This window comes from Epinephelus lanceolatus, chromosome 9, assembly GCF_041903045.1.
Source record: "Epinephelus lanceolatus isolate andai-2023 chromosome 9, ASM4190304v1, whole genome shotgun sequence".
In the NCBI taxonomy this organism is placed as follows: domain Eukaryota; kingdom Metazoa; phylum Chordata; class Actinopteri; order Perciformes; family Serranidae; genus Epinephelus; species Epinephelus lanceolatus.
The window spans coordinates 9,617,712-9,637,230 of NC_135742.1; the positions used below are offsets into that span (position 1 = coordinate 9,617,712).

General features: G+C 41.9%; 1 protein-coding gene across 4 annotated transcripts in view; it reads right to left on the minus strand.

The window, feature by feature from the left end:
• The window catches only part of LOC117253004 (coiled-coil domain-containing protein 60-like), a 73,011-nt gene that overhangs the window by 38,451 nt on the left and 15,041 nt on the right, over nt 1-19,519 (minus strand). For all 4 annotated transcript variants that reach the window (XM_078170544.1, XM_033620322.2, XM_033620321.2 and 1 more), the window contains exons 4-8: nt 18,771-18,941; nt 14,841-14,975; nt 10,988-11,092; nt 7,736-7,823; nt 1,317-1,527 (exon numbers count right to left, since the gene is read on the minus strand). In XM_078170544.1, coding sequence (XP_078026670.1) covers nt 1,317-1,527; nt 7,736-7,823; nt 10,988-11,092; nt 14,841-14,975; nt 18,771-18,941 — 710 coding nt within the window. The remainder of the gene's footprint in view (nt 1-1,316; nt 1,528-7,735; nt 7,824-10,987; nt 11,093-14,840; nt 14,976-18,770; nt 18,942-19,519) is intronic.

Below are 19,519 nucleotides of genomic sequence, written 5' to 3' on the forward strand. Positions count from 1 at the left end.
CCAGGTAATGCTAATGTACTTGCATTTGTATAGCACCTTTCTAGTCTTTCGATCCCTCATAGAGCTTTTATGCTATGGAGTCACACTGACACACACACATTGACACACTTTCGCTGAGGCTATCGTACAAAGTGCCACCTGCTACTCACTTTAAACCAGTGGGTTTTTTTTTTTTTAACTTTTTGTGCCCAAGACACAGCAAAGGGCAGCCAAAATCTCAAGGCACACCTGTATTTATAACTGTGCACAACAGCTTCTATAATGCTTCTATCTCTTACCATGACATAAGACAATAAAAAATTAGTTTTCATGATACTGTCTACTGTTTTTATCCTCCTTTTTTTTAGCTAGTAGGTCGTCTTTGCTGGTGCTTTGTTGTAATTTGCTCCGTACAATAAAGTGATCCATTGTCCCACTCACGGCTGTCTCCTTTAAATGTTATCATCCCTCACACTGGCTGCCAATCAGGGCTTTTGATGTGTCACACATTTAGTATAATTCTCACACACAAACAGCAACAAATAGGTTCCCTGTGAAGGTTTTTTAAATTAAAATAAATTAAATTTTTTCGCTAGAGTTTGCCTCTTTATTAGGCAATAGGTGTGCACAACATACTGATACAGTCAATTAAAAAGTCATTCATAACTTTTTGTATAGGCCCAGTTGATTATTGCAATAATAATGTGTGGTTATCACAAAATCCCACAGCACACCTGGATTGGCATCACAGCACACCATTTGAGAATCACTGCCTTAAACATTCACATGCACTCACGCACTGATGGCACAGCCGTTGGGAGCAACTTGGGGTTCAGCATCTTGCCCAGTGATACTTCAAATGTGGGCTGGAGGAGCCGGGTATTGAACCCAAATGGGTTTGATGTACCTTATAATGCTTCTGGCGTGTTTTCAGATCTTTAGAAGAAGAGGTGTACCTTAAGACGTGTGTGTCAGACACTTTCAGAGCAACCTATACCCCATGGTATCTCTTAGGATTTGGTGAATGAATATAATCCTTATGAGCATAGACAGACAAACGTTGGTGTGATTGTGCTTTTGTGTGTCTCAGAAATGGACTGGGTGTGTTCTGTGCTGCGCTTTCCTTCAACAAAAAGGAGATGGGTGGGTGAGAGAGACTGCATGCACCCCTGCATACGTTACTCAAAGACCTTCATTAATGTTTGACATTGAAATGTTTCTTATATATTTAGACTGTAGACATTTACATCTTCTGCCAGCGTGCAAACATGCCCTTGTCTTACATGTGCTCATTTTGACAACTGTATTACTGTTAAGATGCCTGTTTGACAACTCACACTCTGAAGGAAGTCGGTCCGTCTCCTCTGCTGCTCCTGGACACTCTGTCTCCGTGTTCTCCTCAGCCGCTGGGACCAGAGAGGACATGCTGCTCCCCACAGTGGTGCAGGTGAGGGCTGAGAGGGAGCCCACACTCATGAAGGACGACATCCTGTGGGTGTGGAGGCGCGCAGAGGAGCTGCGAGGGCGCTTTGGATGAGCTCTCTGAGGCTTTGGGAGGGGAAAAGAGGACGAGATAAAAGGTAGTGCACATTTAGAAAATAAAAAAAGACAGCATGTGTTTAGTTTATCAGCTAAAAACAGAATGCAGGGACAACAAACAGTTGTTTTGGTCACAACAGACTTCAGACTTTCAGCCCATAGAGGTCAGTAGAACAAAGCTTTTCTGACAAACAAGATTACAGCGAAGTCGCTCTTACTTCTTAAATCCTAACCTAATTATCTAATTCTAATCCACCCTTTGATAATATTATGATGTTAGATAATGTTATGTTATGATAGATATAATTTATGGACTGATGTTTTTGATTTGTTAATGCTTTTAAATAACATGTCAGTTTTCTGGAGGAGAGGTTGTTTTATTTGTACTATCTTTTAAAGTTCAAATGTCAAATGTGTACCTTTATTATCCCAAACATTTCCAACAATGTTCAAACCCAGACACAAATGTAATTTTATTCAAGGACACGGTCATTTTTGCTGTGGCATAAATTCCCTTTGTGTTGTCTGAGGCTGTCATAAATTGACTTTTTATCCAGTTTTAAGCCACATTTTACAACACTACTTTTAGAGCTTGGTTGTTTTTACTGCATGTTTTCATCAGATGAAGGATTTTAGTATTTGGACACCTCGATCTTAAATCAGAGTAACAAGTTAAGCAAGCTTTAGCGGCAGCTCGGCTTCAGCCCCTGCCGTACCAAACCGCATCAGAAACACACTGAATTTAAACAAGTTACTGCTTTATTCAGTGTTTTTACATGTTTTAATCCCATGATGTGTTTGTTTTGGAAAAAAAGAGACCTCTGCAGATAATTTGGCTCCCAGGAAAAACCTCCTGAACAATGAACACCGAAGGAATCATTAGGCCCCGATCACACAGAAAGCGTTTTGCAGGTTGCAAAATGCCAAGCGACCAGGCAACCAAGGACTCACCTCCTTTTTCTAACCTCCCTGTGTAATCAATGTACAGTTTATTCATTTTAGTTATTTGACAGTAATCAGTATCTAGCCCCTAAAATGTTGAGGCAGAGGGCACTTGCTGTAGCTCTGGTTGAGGGTGATAAACAGAGATCTGTGTGGGTACATGAGACCCTAAAAAAGAGGGTGGGTCATGGGGAGTACCACCAGTTGGTCCAGGAGCTTCTCCTCCATGATGGCCGTTTCCAGGCATGTTTTAGGATGACTCAGGGGCGGTTTGACAACCTGCTGTCTATCGCCGGGCCGTATAGCTCTGGGTATACCACCAGTTTCTCCTCCATTGTTTACCAACTGTAAACTTGTTGTCGTGACCACCACAGGAGGGTCTCTTCTTAAATCATTCCATCAGACTATGGGAAAAAAGATGACGAAAACAGAGATGTCGCGAGGCGCTTTTCCGCTTTGAGTTGAAGTTTTTTCAACTTGAGGAGTTCAGAGTGCTTCTGCAAAAAGGCCAGGTGCCTAAAGCGCAGAAACATGATGCAAAAACAGCGAGCAAAAGGCTTATTCTCATCAAAAACTATTGCAAAAAGCCGCCTGTGGCTGCTAAAACGCTTTCTGTGTGATTATGCAATGACGGCATTGCTCCGTATTTTGTTACTGATTTGATTGAGAGAATTCTCACGGCAGGAAATTACATATTGTATGTAATCAAAACTTGGAACAGTGTTCTCTTGGAGTGGTAGCATTTAGATGTTGTGATGTATGTTCCTGGTTTACCCACTGTATCTCAACCTGCATCGTTTTTATTAGTTGTTTGCTTCATCTCCAAGATTGCCTTTCGAAATCACTTTAAGACTAGCCATTACTTGCTGCTTTCAGTCGAAGATAGATATTTGTGGTGAAAACACCGTATAGTTGGCTGCACAGACATGTCACTAATGACTACTGTCTCTAATGGCCGTCTTTCATTGTCATCTATTGAGGTCACTGTCAACAGAGAATCCATAATTGCCTCTTTTCTCTGTGTGTAACTGTTGAATGTCAGCACAGACTGGAGGCTCTTGATATTAGTTCTGAGGGACTGACCAAAACCTGGCGCTAACTACTGACGGTTGAGATCTTTGAATGTTTTGTTTTTGCATCAAGCTCCACTTTTCGCCACGCTAGAAATATCTCAGTGTGATGTCTCGCCATCTGTGTTCGGCCAGTTATTCATGAGGAAAAAGTAAAGCAAAGCAACAAACAACTAAAAAGCCCAGAAAATGGCAAAACGCTCCTATAATAACAAAATCCGTTCTCTTTAAAGCCTGAGGCAAATTCTTCAATTTATATCAGCTCCTTGTGGAGACATCTGATCCTCATAAGTACTGAAATATGCAAACACACACACAGACAAGCTGACAGGCGGCAGCTTGGCGCACACCCATAGGTAGAGACCCATCTCTCAACTGAGGACGACATATGAGCAAGAGAAAGGAGCCAGACACGTCTCTCCTTCCCCTCTCTCTCCCCTATGCCCTTCCCTCTCTCCCGCCTGTCTGTCAGAGAAGACCGGGGCCTTAAGTGTGTGTGACGCTCCCATCAGCCTAATTATCAGGGTGGAAGGAAGCACAACACTTCAGCAACAGCAGCAACAGCTCTCCAAATGTCCTCTACTGCCACACACAGCCATCCCCCGAGGAATAAGCGTGTGTGTGTGCGTGTGTGTGTGTAGATGGTTTTCACTTATTGAGTCAGTCAGTGAGTGTAAGCATGCATGTTTGACTGTTTAAGTAAGTGTGCCTGTGCATCAAGATTAAGGTTTAGAGTCTATTAAGAGTAGTGCTCAAGCATGAGCGAGTAAATGCATCTGACTTTCTCTTTTTTCTGTGTGTGTGTGTGTGTGTGTGTGTGTGTAGTGTACACCTGTGAGTGTAGGTATCACAGTGCAGGATTTCCTGTCTTTCTGCAGAGCGTGGCAGGTAGAGGACTTTGAAAGATAAGTTCTGGGCAAATTCTAACCCTCTGCTGAGATCAGAGTTTGTCCACAACTCGGGGGGACAGACGCAGAAAATGAATACCCTTCATGGCCAAAAGTATTCGGACACACAAACATTACACCCATACATGATTCTTGAACATCTTATTTTGTAACCGTGGGTATTAATGTGCTGCTATAACACGCCGTTTGACCAAATTTTGGAAGTTGGCTGCAGGAATTTGGTCCTATTTAGCCACAAGAGCATTATAAACATGTTCTACCAAAATTAGCATGTGCATGCGGGTTTTTAAACACAGGTAAACCCACTAAAAATAGTCTACAGACTTCTTTCCAATTGCCAGTAGACCATGTTTGATGTCATGGACAGGCGGGAAAACAGGTCAGCAAAAACGTTATGGAGGTTACTTCTTTTTAAACATCTCTTACTTATTAAGTTTCTCTTTCAAACTCGGTGCAGACCTATTTTGAAAGATGTTAGCACGTTCACACAGGTATTGTGCTCCCATCAGTGTCGAGCGGAGGTGGAGGGGATAAATACCTGTGACTACTGCAGAGTCATTTGACTCAGGTGTGAATGCCAATTAAAACATTTCCCATTGCAGTGAAAAGCCAGATGTTAGCGGGTGTTAGTAGGTTCTTTGTGCAGTGGGAAAGTGGCTCTAGTGAAGTCTGACAATGATGTTGAGCTATAAGGCTTGCAGTCGATGTTCCACTTTATCTTACATGATTCTTGAACATCTTATTTTGTAACCGTGGGTATTAATGTGCTGCTATAACACGCTGTTTGACCAAATTTTGGAAGTTGGCTGCAGGAATTTGGTCCTATTCAGCCACAAGAGCATTATAAACATGTTCTACCAAAATTAGCATGTGCATGCGGGTTTTTAAACACAGGTAAACCCACTAAAAATAGTCTACAGACTTCTTTCCAATTGCCAGTAGACCATGTTTGATGTCATGGACAGGCGGGAAAACAGGTCAGCAAAAACGTTATGGAGGTTACTTCTTTTTAAACATCTCTTACTTATTAAGTTTCTCTTTCAAACTCGGTGCAGACCTATTTTGAAAGATGTTAGCACGTTCACACAGGTATTGTGCTCCCATCAGTGTCGAGCGGAGGTGGAGGGGATAAATACCTGTGACTACTGCAGAGTCATTTGACTCAGGTGTGAATGCCAATTAAAACATTTCCCATTGCAGTGAAAAGCCAGATGTTGTGTTGGTAGGTTCTTTGTGCAGTGGGAAAGTGGCTCTAGTGAAGTCTGACAATGATGTTGAGCTATAAGGCTTGCAGTCGATGTTCCACTTTATCTTTAAGGCACTGGATGGGGTTAAGGTCGGGGCTCCGAGCAGGCCGGTGAAGTTCTTCCGCACCAAACTGAGAATTGTTTCTTTTTTTAAGATATTTTTGAAGGCTTTTTTGTCTTAAATTAATAGGCAGTTGTTTTAGCATGAAGGGGAAGAGTAAAGGGGGATGACATGCAGCAAAGGGCCATAAATTGGAATCAAGCTTGCAGCCTTTGTACATGGGGCACTTGCTCTACCAGGTGAGCCAATGGGTGCCCTAAACTGGGAATCATTTCTTTATGAACTTTACTATTTGCACAGAAACATGAAAAGGTCCTCCCCAAACTGTTGCCACAAAGTTGGAGACACATTTTTGTTTAAAATATTATTTTATGCTGGAGCATGAAGATAATTCTTAAAGCGTGAGTCTGGAAATACTCCATGTTATTAATTTGTGGTGTGTTTTTATGCTTTTAATTTTTCTGTTATTTTTTGAGTGTATATTCTGGTCCTGATCAACTATTTCATTTTCACTGTATCTTTTCTTGATCAAATGAACTTAAACTTTTTTGTTTTTGTTATTATCAGCAAATCCCATGAAAAGACTGTAACCCATGTTACTCCCTCTATTAAAGCGACGCTTTTCTTTGTTTCGGTTAAAATGCTGTTAATAAGCTGACGGCACACTAAAATTTAAGTGAATTCCACCAGAGATAAAAACTCATAATTATACCATTCTCATATGGTTCTAAGAAAACTCCAACCAATCACTGCATTCGGACCGAATGCAGTGATTGGTTGGAGTTGGTTGGCGTCCTGTCTGTCTTCCCCACAAGGAGGCCTCTGACTGATGTAACCGTATCTGACGTTAGTTTGCCTCTAACATAGGCTATAACGTTATATATGACAACACAGCATCCAGTTGCCAATGGCTAACGTTAGCCTACTGTAGCATAGCCTCTGAAACATTAACGTTATCTTTCTTGTGCGTTTCCACTTACTAGTAACGTTAAGGCTACTATCGTTAACGTTAGCACTGTAACCTTATTCTAAAACTCATCAGTCATCACTGACTGCGGTTGAGTTTTAAAACTCCGGGGTTGTGTTTGACTGTCTTGGTTGTAACGTTACTCGTTCTCCTCTTCCGTGTATCTAACGTTACCATGCCAACGCCTACGTCTATCATAGACGTAATGAGGACATAATGGAGGAGGAGGGAGGGAGTTGGAGTTGCAGGAGGAGGGGGATGGGACTTTTTCTAAGTGCTGTGTGAAATGCAAGAAAGGTAAGAGTTGTTTTAATACTTTCCGACTTCTTGACCGTGTCTGAGACCTCATGTTATAGACTGTATGAAATAATGAAAGCAGCCACTGTGACATCAACCATTCATTTGTGGACCCATTTTGAAGCCTCAAATTTGGCATTTTGTTTTTTGGAGCCGGTAACCATATTTGGACGAGAGGGTGGAGCTGTGGGATGAATGAGGGGTGGATCTGACTGAGAGTCCAGAACTCCTGCCACTCAAAGCGGCCCTGCCTTTAATTATGTACACCTGTAAGCCTGAGTAGAATTAAAACGGGTGAGTTATACAAAAATCCAACCCCCTATACAGTCGTCAGGAATGTTGAAATTAGCTATAGAAACCAAAACTGTTTTTTGTACCAGGCTGTAAACATGTTTGTTTCTGCTGTGAGGCTGGGCATCTTAACGTGGAGGTCTGTGGGGATTGACTCGCTTTCAGAGCAACCTCAAGTGGCCATTAGTGGAACTGCAGTTTACAGCACTTCTGCGTTGGCTTCATTTTTCAGTTTTGGAGGCTGCTGCTTGCCCAAAACATTTATTTTTATTTTATCTTATTTTATTTTATTGTCTTAATAAATACCAAAATTGCCACACTTTGTGCTTTATAATGTAAATACAATAAAATAAAATAAAAATAAATAATTCACATAACAATAATAAGAAGAAATAAAATTCTTAAAATTAAAGGAGTAAATAAGGGAGGGATACCTTGGCTGAAACAAACTGCTCCCATTTGCTCTCAATGGCTCTCTCTTTCTTCAGCGTCTTTATCGTGGTCCTGCCTCGGCCAGGGTCTCTGCGAATGGAAAATAATTGCCGCTGTTGTGACACATTCATCACTCTGGTGACCTTCTGCGACTCGCCACTAGTCGAAACCGGCCTTCAGGGCGGAGACAGCTAGAGAGTCGCTCCGGCCATTATCAAAATCATAATTCATCTTATCCTAAAAACTGTGCAGTGTTTTAGATTGATGCCCGACATCAGAGCTGCCCGCCTGGTGGAGAGCCCAGCAGTGTCGTAACCTTGTGATAATGTTTCATTTCATCCTCTCCTTGTCTTCCTGTACAGTAATACCTCAGCTGTATCATTTGGCCCATAAAGCTTAAGACTTTCTGGGAAATTGGATTTGAAGCTGAGTGAAGGCCCCGGAGGCTGTAACACGATGACGTTCAGGTACAAAAAAATTCTCTTTGTAGCTCTTTTCCTCCCCGTCCTTCCGCTCTTTCCTTTTCTTTTTCATTTTTCTATCAATTATTCAAGGCTTACAGTGGTGTGCAATAATATTCCTGTGCTACATCCTACAAGGAGCCATTGCAACTGAGCGCGGTACAGTCGCCTTTAAACTTTATGAATTAATCTATTCTCCCAGTCCAGGTCTCCTCTGACACTTGGAGAGAGAGATCATAAAGATCATCATACATCAATATCAAGACAAGAAAAAAAAAGAATAAAAAGAAATACAGAGAGGGAGCCTTGGAAAGAAGTGGCTTTGAAGAATTAAAGCCGACTACAGATGCAATGCAACAGCAATCCTGTGGGTTAAACATGCGATTTTAAGCACCCCACAGCTGCTGCTTCTGCACTCTCTCTCCATTTCCTCTCTGTGGACACCCTGTGGTGGGTCAATATCACAGAAGCTGAAACCTGGAGGGGGGGGACAAAGATGGAAGAATGCAATCTCCTCACTAAGCCTGGACCCCCTCCGGAGCTTTGGACTTTATATTTCATCCAGCACTGTCAGCGCGTGCCTGCAGCTCCTGATCACCACAGACGCTTCATCACTGGCTCTCTACAGTACAGTGCAACGTCTCTTCAGGTGGCTCGCTTAAAAACAGTGCGGATCTGACAGAAGTTAGTCATCGGTCAGCGTGCAGAGGTCAGCGCTGTAATGAGCCGATCATTGATGGATATGTTGCTCATGCTGCTATGTTTTAGCCTCTTGACTGCGGCTCCAGGCGGTGGAATCACTCTTTAATAGTAAATGACAGTTAATGTATTATGTATGGAGCTTTTTCATGGTATGAAGACAGTCTGTGACATAATCCGAACGCTGTGTGCGTCTGTGTCACATTGCTCACAGTAAACGCACCATTATCCTGTCAGACGTGAACTCACTCTAAAATAACTGAAGGATTATCAGTTCATGAGAATATAACTTACGCAGGTGAGATTTTAACAAATACACACTGCATATTAAAAAGAATATTCTGGAAAACAAATTTCAGATGCACCTTAACTCTTTGAAAGAGTAAATCGGCTTGATTCCATTCATAAAACATGGGAAAAAGGCAATGAGCTATCAAAGAAGAAATGGCCCAAAAAATTAGCAAGAAATTAGTAAGAAGAGAAAATTAAAATAAAAAATTAATTAAAAAAAAATAAAATAAAATTAGTAAAAAAACAGAAAACAAACAAAAAAAATACCTGAATAGAGTGCTTAGAAAATATAATTCTGTAACATAATTTTTAAAATGCAATAATAATAATAATAATAATAATAATAATAATTTTACACAGTTTTCCCAATATTTTTTCTTTTTTTCCCTAGTTTTTTTTATCTTAAATAATTTTCTAAATTTATTTTTTTATTTTTTTGCAATTTGTGGGACATTTCTTACCACATTGCTCAGTGCCTTTTATCCCATATTTTTTGAAAGACATCACACCAATTTGCTCAGGGTTCAAAGGTTTAATTTTATTTATTTACTTATTTATTTATTTTAACCTTTACTTAACCAGGAAGTCCCATTGAGACTGACCATCTCTTTTAAAAGAGAGATCTGGCCGAGGTAGCAGCCAATCAGAACACATTTAAAAAGCAACAAATACAACATATAACACAAAAATCCAAAATAAAACAACTATTGACACATAGTGGCCTCTTAAGAAAAACAAGCACATGTCTCTATCACCATATTCTTTATGATGCCCTTAAAGTCATCGATGGATAAAGTGTTTCTAATTTTAGATCTTTTGAGCAGGACAGTAAGAGAATACAGGTCTCTGTTAAAACCCGGGGTTCGTTAAAAATCAAATGCTTGTGAAAGGCGTCTGAAAGCAGCACAAGAAAAGGGATGTCCCTCCAGGTTTCAAAGGGTTAAAGGGATAGTTTGGATTTTTTAAATGGTGTATGAAGTACGTATCCATAGTCAGTGTATTACATATGGCAGCTGGGATGCCTCCAGTTTGAAGAAGCAGGCAGGAATACTGCCAAGACGTATTTTAGCCACCGCAGTGAATCCAAACTAACCCTTTCAAACACCAAAGTCGCATAATAACACGAACAAACCAACTCACTGAGGCAGCATAGACCAGCAACTTCTGTGTTTTGTGAAGTAAAATTACTATTTTTTTTTATCAAAGGAGTCTGTTGGCTTTGAAGAGAGTACAGATGATGGCCTCAGTTCCCTGTCAGAAATGGCTGACAGCAAGGTAAAGTGATGAAAATATTCTAAATAAAGCGTATACTTAACTGATACTGATGTTTTTTAGGTGGCTAAGATGCATTTTGCTGCTGCCCCGTCGACAACAGTACATGCTTAGCTTCCTTAGCAGTACTCTTGCCTGCTTCTCCAAACTGGGAGTGTGCCGACCAACATCCACTGTATGTAACACACTGACTATGGATAAGTACTTCATAAAATCCCACTGCAAAGAATCCCAAACCATCCCTTTAAGCTTTTGAACCAAGAAATCATCAAACATGACATCTATGAACTGTTTAACAGCTAATGCATTGAAAACGGTTTCCACCAAAGCTGATGCAAAATATTTTATTTGTGCATTTAGAGCATATTAGTCTTGAGTTTTAAATAGGTTGTCTTGATTGGGTGCATTTCTAGATAGCAATCTTGCTCTAGGCAGCTTTAACAGGCAACTTCTTATTCATGTACTTGCTTTAACTGACCACTGGTAAGTTGTGTGTGGGTGGGAAAAACCTTTGACACCAGAATAACTTACTTGGGGTCCCAGCAGGCGGAGAGCGGGCCGACTCTGCTAGAGCGATCCAGAGTCAAGGCCTCCAGCAGCCAACTCAGACAGCATAGCTGGCGGTAGATGACCTCCCTGCAACAGCACACACAGACGTGAACTTCAACATCTGAGGCTTGTTTTTGTTTGTCCAGAAGAGTTTTATTAGAATAATTCCATACACAGCAAACAAAAAAACTTATGAGAAATTATCCAACTCACATTTCCATGATAAAAACGACACATTTTTATTATCCCATTTATATCCAGGCTAATCTTTGCATTTTTGTATTACTTCCATTTATCTGCCTCTCAGTAACAAACATTTCTTGGCTTCAAATATGTATCTATTAAACTCGCTTTAGATTAACTCGTAATGGATAACAAACATGTAGAGTTTAGGTTCAGCTGAAAAAATTCGAATGATTTTATTGGCATTCAGTCGTTAGTCTACAGAAACAGGAAACATGGGCAGAGAGAGGAATATAATATGCAACAGGCGTCAGCCAATAGACAGGGCGCCCTCAGAATAACTTTCACTAAACATTAACAACACCCACTGAACTGTCTGACTTCAAAGGGTCAAAGGTCAACATGCAGAATGTAAATTATTAAGCATCATAGCCAGCCAGACAGTGCAAGGGAGAGCGTACATCTGTACATCCCTCATCTAACCACCAATGCTTCATGAATGGAAAGATCAACACATAGATGGATACGTAGTATGTGGGGATGTTATTTTCATCCACCACATCTCGCTGAAGATTCTCAGTCATCCAGGTCATGGTAATCTTAAGTGCTATATCGAAGGCAACTGGACTTGCTTGTGTTTCTTAAAGACGTTTCGCCTCTCATTCAAGAAGCTTCTTCAGTTCTGGATCATCTACTATGTCATAATTTATGTGGTGACCACGAGTTTTAATTATGTGTACTTTGTTCCCAAGAAATCATGTTTTGTCCATCCTTCAGGTATAGCAGACAGCTCTGAATACTACAATACCCATGAGCCTTGGCAACTTTCCAGGTGGAAGCACAAACCATGGTGGTCGTGAATTCAAAGCGCTTTGTTGAATTTATCCAAAAGTGACCCGCAAATTAAAAGTGAACTTGCAAATTGTAAAATCTGAATCAAAGCTCGATGTTTCCTGCTCAAATGCACCCTGAGAGTTGTAGTTAACTTCAACTCAAAAAGTCTTAACACACAGGATTGTATTTTTGACTTTTTATCAAATACAATCCTGTGTATTTCTCTTTACTTTTTCTCTTTTTATCTGTGATAGACTGATGAAGATACCTATCCCTCTATCTTCATCAGGGTAGGAAATGTATCCATACAGGTATCCATCCATCGGTCAAAACACCTTGGGCAGGTCACCAGACTATCACAGGGCTGACACATAGAGACAGACAACCATTCACACTCACATTCACACCTACGGACAATTTAGAGTCAACAATTAACCTGCATGTCTTTGGACTGTGGGAGGAAGCTGGAGCACCTGGAGGAAACCCACACTGACACGGGGAGAACATGCAAACTCCGCACAGAGGGGCTCCCCCACTCTGGGATTCAAACCCTCCACACTGTGTTGGAACCAAGAACTCTTGCTATGTCAATGCTAACTTCTGCACCACTGTGCTGCATGTGTGTTATGTCTGACTGTAAGACCTTTTTCTTATTTTCTCTTTGGCTCTTGAGAAACAGACTGAATAAAACTACCTGATTTAATAAAGTCACACGGAGCTTTTACATCGTATGAGAAGCCTTCTGAAGTGCTCTGCATCAATGCCACCAAGACAAAGTTAATGTGTTTTGATTCGGGTGAAGTTTCTCCACATCAAAAGGTAAATGGCACTACATTAGGCAATGGTGTAGTGCCCCCTCCAATGGCAAAAAATAGCCACTACAAAACCAATCATACTCTACACCCTTCATTTCCAGTCAAGTCTCCGACTGTGGGTAAAATAAGTGGATGAAAACATTGACACAAGAGGCCCAACTCTTCAACACAAGAGCTGCTGTAGTGGGAACAAATGCAAAACATGCCATCCCTCTAAAAGCGTGGTTACAGTGTCACCTGCAGTCAAGCGGTGCCGTCCGTCACCCCGACACTTTCACGCTTCAAGGCTTTATGACCACATCCATTCCCATGATCTCTCCAAACACATCAAACACAATATGAATTCTGCCTCCTGTTCTGCCTCGCTCCCTCTTCCCCGCGCACAAATGCTGCCGTCCCGGGTCGCTCCGAGCTCTTTTCATTATCGACCAGGCCATTCGTCTGCCAGGCAGATAGTCTGCTAGATTAGGATCTGTCAGATGTCAGGTAACAGCCTTCGAACAGGGTTGTTATTTTCCAGAGGTCTCGCCAGAAAACAAGGCTGTATTCTGGCAGTGGCAACAATGCAGTGTCAGAGGAAATGCATGTGGAGTTGGAGGTGAAGTATCATAAACACAGGCTGTAGATTTGTCCCCGTGGAGCAACATGTAAAACACAGAGGATTCCTGTGTACGTGAAGATGGGTAATGTCATTGTTTGAGTAGCAGAGGTGCAAAACATATCTTGGCCCTTTAAGAAACTACTAATACAACAAGTATTTGCTAGTTTTAAAGCTTAAATGTTCCTGCTTTGCCATTTAATCCTTTTCAAACACATTACACTTGTCACAACATAATGTGTGATAAATTCCGTATTTCACTTGTGTTCAAAAGCCAGTACTGGCGGATTGCAGGCAGCATTGCCATCAATATGAGATCAAAGCCGTGCATAACACTCTCAGAGCAGAAACCACTAAATGTTGCTGTTGTGAACCAGAGCTCTGTATGTGTTTATTGTCAGCCAACACCCGAGTTTCTAACAAGGCAGATTTGTCAGAGAAAACTTTTTCTGACGCATTTTTCAGAAAAGGTTAGCTCCGGTTCACGCGGCATCAAAGGAGTCTGCCGTATGAAAGAAATACAAAATGAAAGCTTCGCGAATATCTGTCAATGTCAGATGTTTTGCATTAAATATTCAGCAATCTGCCTGTTTGTTTTTCTTTGTTTGATGTTTGCTGAGGTGTAGTAACACATCTGCTTGACACGAATCAAACGGATGAACACTGACAGACCGAAAAAGGGTGGAAGAAGCGCAGTTATTCCTTATAATCAAATTCTTTTTCAAACATCTCACCCTCTTTCTTTACTTCTGTGCAGGGTGTGGTGATTCTTGAAAAATACATCAAAACCTATGCCCTTATTAAAACAAGGAGCGACTGCTTTGATCATGATGATTGGAGCAAATATTCACAAGTTATACCTAACGACTACAAATGCCTGAAATAAAAGGTACTAACTGATCTTCTTGAATGTTTACATTTGTCTTTATTTTAATGTTCTGATTGCACAAACAATTCATTTTGAAGGTCAAAACTTTGACATTTCTTATCTAGCTACCTTGAAAACCTCCCTGCGTGAAGTTATATGCGGAGGAAACACAGCAATCTCCAGCTACGTCTACACTACAGCAGTCCTACCTACAAACTGCATGTGGTGAAGTATAGCATATTATTGTATGAGCTCTGTATATCTGAAGGTTATTTACTGAAAGTGACAGGCTGAAGGACAAAGCAAAGAAGCTGCATTTCTCATGTTTTTTCCACTGGAAGTAAAGAATGTGCTGCTGCTGTCAAGCTGCGCGAGTAGAGGCTGCCGAGTGGGTTTTGCAAAACACAGAACCCAGTTCTTAGACAGCTTCTAACCTTGAGTACCATAAAACACCTGAACATATTTACGGCTCGTTTAAAGGCCACCGTCTTGAATATTATGGAAGGGAACAGGCTGCACGGTATATGACATCTTTACCTTGGTGCTTCACTCAGCAGAGGGGAGGTCAGAGAGTGATGGACGGGGGTGAAAGGTCGTGCTGACTTGTTCTTCTTCCTGCGCGGCCACACTTCATTCGCACCTAACCAGCTGGGTCCTGCAGGCAGACGCCACCTGAACTCAGCAGAGATACAGTGGTGTTAGCTTTAAATAACATGGGAGCATATGGATGATGTGATCATATGATTAGCGATTATTCAAGTTCAATATTAGACTAGAGTTAAATATATGGATGTTTTGAAAGCTGATGTAAATACTGATGGCTTAAATGTGAACTAAGCTGCAAATATTTTTGATATATTTCAACCTGGAGCGTATTTTTACCATGTTTTATGTCTAAGTAAAAAACAGCAACTACAGTTCAGTCGGGACCACTTTAGTCAAAGTAAACTTTATTTCCATTTGCAGTATTACATTTGGCAGTATGGCTCTGTTCTGGGGCCTCTCTGCCTTTCCTAGGCCTACGCAGACAGCCTAAGGCAGAGAGAGCAAACCTCCTTGCCCTTCCATGCGCCTTCATGAAAAGCCTAAGGCAGGGAGAGCAGGAGCAAAGGTAAGGTAACAGAACAGAGCAGCATCAATGACAAACAGAAATGACACTGATAAGTCAGACAGCATGAAAAGGAGGAGCTGGGGTGGAGGCGAGTTAGTATTAATTAGTATTAATTTAGAGTTAGAGTTGTGTCTCTGGCCACCTGATGAACATGATTCACCCTCTTTTAGCTTTGTTTTGGTCTCCAAGTGATCTCCCCTGGTATCAATTTCCCACCCATACACCCACCAAACAAATCCTGAGCAGCAATACTGATCGTGAGCACACCAACTGGCACACACAGCTGTCAATCATGACATCAAATCCCCGTTTTATGGCATGAAATGAATTGAACGTAGTGTTAGTTCAGGCCGGACACAATGTCAAGCTCAGCTCACATCCCAGCTACATCAGCCGATCTCAAACAGCCCAATCAACTGATGGAGCAGCTGATTGATGGAAGGGAGTCAGCTGATAGATCAGATGATTCCTTTCTATGCAACTAATTGACAAATCTCATTCAGGGTGCCCTATTTAAACTGCTCTGGTCTGCCTACTGTTGCTGCTTCCTCTGCAAGCCACTTTGCAACCTGCCTCCACCCCAGCTCCTCCTTTTCATGCTGTGTCTGACTTATCAATGTCATTTCTGTCATTCTGTTCCCGGGGGTCTTTGCTGCTGCTCTCCCTGCCTTAGGCTTTCCATGTAGGCGCATGGAAGGGCAGGGGGGGGTTTGCACTCTCTGCCTCAGGCTTTCCTTGTTTGCTTGTGGAAGGGCAGAGAGGTGTGCTTTCTCTGCCTTAAAGGGAAATTTCAGTTTATTTCAACCTGTCTCCTATCGTCCTAAATTTGTTTCAAGTGACTAGTGACATAAAAATAATAGTTAGCATGTTAGCCGTTAGCCTAGATACAGCCGGGGCGCATAGTAGCGTCAGACCTGTTAAAACGTAAGTGAAAGGGCAACCTTCAAGTGCAAAGTTAGTCCACTAAACAAGCTTTTTTTCCCACAAAGACCGCCTCATATCGTTAGGATAAATGTCAGAGAACATACAGAAAACGACATGTAAACGTGTTGTCTTACCTTACCGGTGTGCTGCCATGTTTGTTTACCATTTAGCTCTGCTCTCCAAAGCGCGGCCGAAATATCGCGAGAACAAGCAGTGATCTCATACCGTGCCTGAAATCTTGCGAGCTCTAGATAAAGCCCAGCTGGATACTACTCCAGGTGGAGGTGTCTCGTCCTCGGTCACATCCAGACCTTGAAAATAAGGCTGCAACCGGTCCCATTCCTTGCAACAGAGGCATTCCTCTTCTGTGGGCACTGGGGCACAGCATTCACAGGTACACCACCAATCTCCAGAGCTACGCAGCCTTGCAGCAGCCATTCCTCCTCTCTCGTCCTCTACCTGTTGCACCTCTCTCTCTCTCTCCTCCTCCGTTCTTCAATTTCACGAAGCTCTTCGTCAGTGTATTCTGGCTCAAATAAATAAGGGCGGCCATCAGACTCTGCAAAATCAAATTCTTCCTCCACAAAGTCGAAGTCTGGCAAAAAGTCAGCCATTATTCTTTAAATCTTTCAGCCTTCATGCTCCACTGTCTCTCAGATTAACTCATATCGCAGCGGTGCCTGGACAGCGTGACGTGTGTGGTTGTGCTGCTGCCGTGGTCCTGCCAGATGCCTCCTGCTGCTGCTGCCATCATTAGTCATTAGTCCTACTTCTACTGTTATTATACACATATGACTATTGTCACATATGTATACTGCCAGATATTAATATATACTTTCAACAAATTGTACCACAGTAGCCAGAACTATAACTATAATATTATTACTTTCATTAATGTTGTTGTAAGCTACTGTCATTACCTGCATCTCTCTCTCTCTCTCTCTCGCTCTCTGTCTCATTGTGTCATACGGATTACTGTTAATTTATTATGCTGATCTGTTCTGTATGACATCTATTGCACGTCTGTCCATCCTGGAAGAGGGATCCCTCCTCAGTTGCTCTTCCTGAAGTTTCTACCAGTTTTTTTTCCCCATTAAAGGGTTTTTTTTTTAAAGGGGTTGAGAGTTTTTCCTTATCCGCTGCGAGGGTCATAAGGACAGAGGGATGTCGTATGCTGTAAAGCCCTGTGAGGCAAATTGTGATTTGTGATATTGGACTTTATAAATAAAATTGATTGATTCATTGATTGATAAAATAAATGAATGAACTTTTCAGGCTACTGTCCGGTTCTGCCTTCCAGCTGTTGCTGCTTGTTCTTGCAAGATTTCAGGCACGGCATGAGATCGCTGCTTGTTCTCGCGATATTTCAGCCCCGCTTTGGAAAGCAGAGCTAAATGGTAAACAAACATGGCAGCACACCGGTAAGGTAAGACAACACGTTTACGTGTCGTTTTCTATATGTTCTCTGACATTTATCCTAACGATATGAGGCGGTCTTTGTGGAAAAAAAACTTGTTTAGTGGACTAACTTTGCACTTGAAGGTTGCCCGTTCACTTAGGTTTTAACAGGTCTGACGCTACTATGCGCCCTGGCTGTATCTAGGCTAACGGCTAACATGCTAACTATTATTTTTATGTCACTAGTCACTTGAAACAAATTTAGGACGACAGGAGACAGGTTGAAGGCTTTTCATGTAAGCACGTGGAAGAGGCTTTCTGCGTAGGCCTGAGAAAGGCAGAGAGGCCCCAGAACAGAACCATACCACCAAATATAATATTGCAAATGGAAATAAAGTTTTCTTTGACTAAAGTGTCAGAGAAATGAAGACTTGAACATACACCAGCATTTTAAAATCTACCTAAAATAACAGAAACTCTTTATTTTCTGTGCACTTTGAGTTTTTGGTTTGGCTCACGTCCCATCCGCTAACATTGAGAGGGCGGGCTTTATGACCTGTACTGCAGCCAGCCACCAGGGGGTGATTGACATTTCTGGCTTCACTGTCATTTTGTCCATCTTTATATACAGTCTATGATCTTCACCAGTGGGTCGCTGACTTTGTCTGTCTGCCATTTGGAGCTTAGCAGGTAGCATACACTGTGTGTATCAGAGCCTTTTTGCTGAAAAAACAGCTGCTATCTGCTGCTGGAAAAAGGGCTGATGGGAGCTGTGAGGGTGAACCATGATAGTAAAGTTTCAGGTTGTAAAACCAAAATGCTCTGAAGAGCTGAGGGGAGCAGCAGCGTAGGGTGATAATCTTCTGTGTTTGTCATTATGTGCAATTCTTTTAAGTCATTTGATACACTGTGAATACAAAATTATCGGTTAGTGCAGCTTCAGGTAGTCGAAAAGATGATGAACTAATAAACTAGGCCAAAGAGAAACACTGCAGGAAGAAGTGAAAGTGAGCTGATGTGAGATGTTGCCACACCCTTCTGAATCGCTGTCGGAGTCAGAGGAGAAACTGGGAGGTCGTGGCTCTGTTCTCAGCCGCTCCTCCCTCCTCATCCGCTGCCTCTCCTCCTCCTCCCGCTCCTCCTGTTCCTCTTTCTGTAGGAGGTGGAAGTAGCTCTGGCCCTGCTTAATTGCTGATGCCAAACGCCTACAAAGCAGAGACACACAAGCAGGAGTCATAAATACAGAGTGTCACCAGCGAGTTCTAATGATGATATATGTTCACTTTCCAGCAACCTAAATGACAGGAAAAAATTTAAAACAAATGCACAGAAACCACAAACGCCAAGCCTACACATTAATCTCCTGTCTTTGTCAGACATACAAAAAACATCAAAGCCGATGAGCTACGGTCAAAAGTGCACGCGTGTCATCACAATAATCCCTCACATCCATGCATGCGCACATACACACACACACACACACACACACACACACACAGGCGCACTGTAAATCATCCAAATCAGAGCACAGCAAAGCAGCAGGCGAGCACAAATGACACCAAACTAGAGCATTATGGGAGAAACGTGTTACGTCTGGCCAGATTAATGACTTAATTATGGCGGTTTAGCTTCCAACCATAACCTTTCCTCAAATACTGTTTGCTTGTTTTTCTCATACTGCACGCGTAATTACCTTTGCATTAATGCTGCAGTGGAAAATTAAAAGACGCTGCTTAGAAGCAACTGTCGAGGTGACTTTGCCAGTAGACCAGCCGAGGTAACA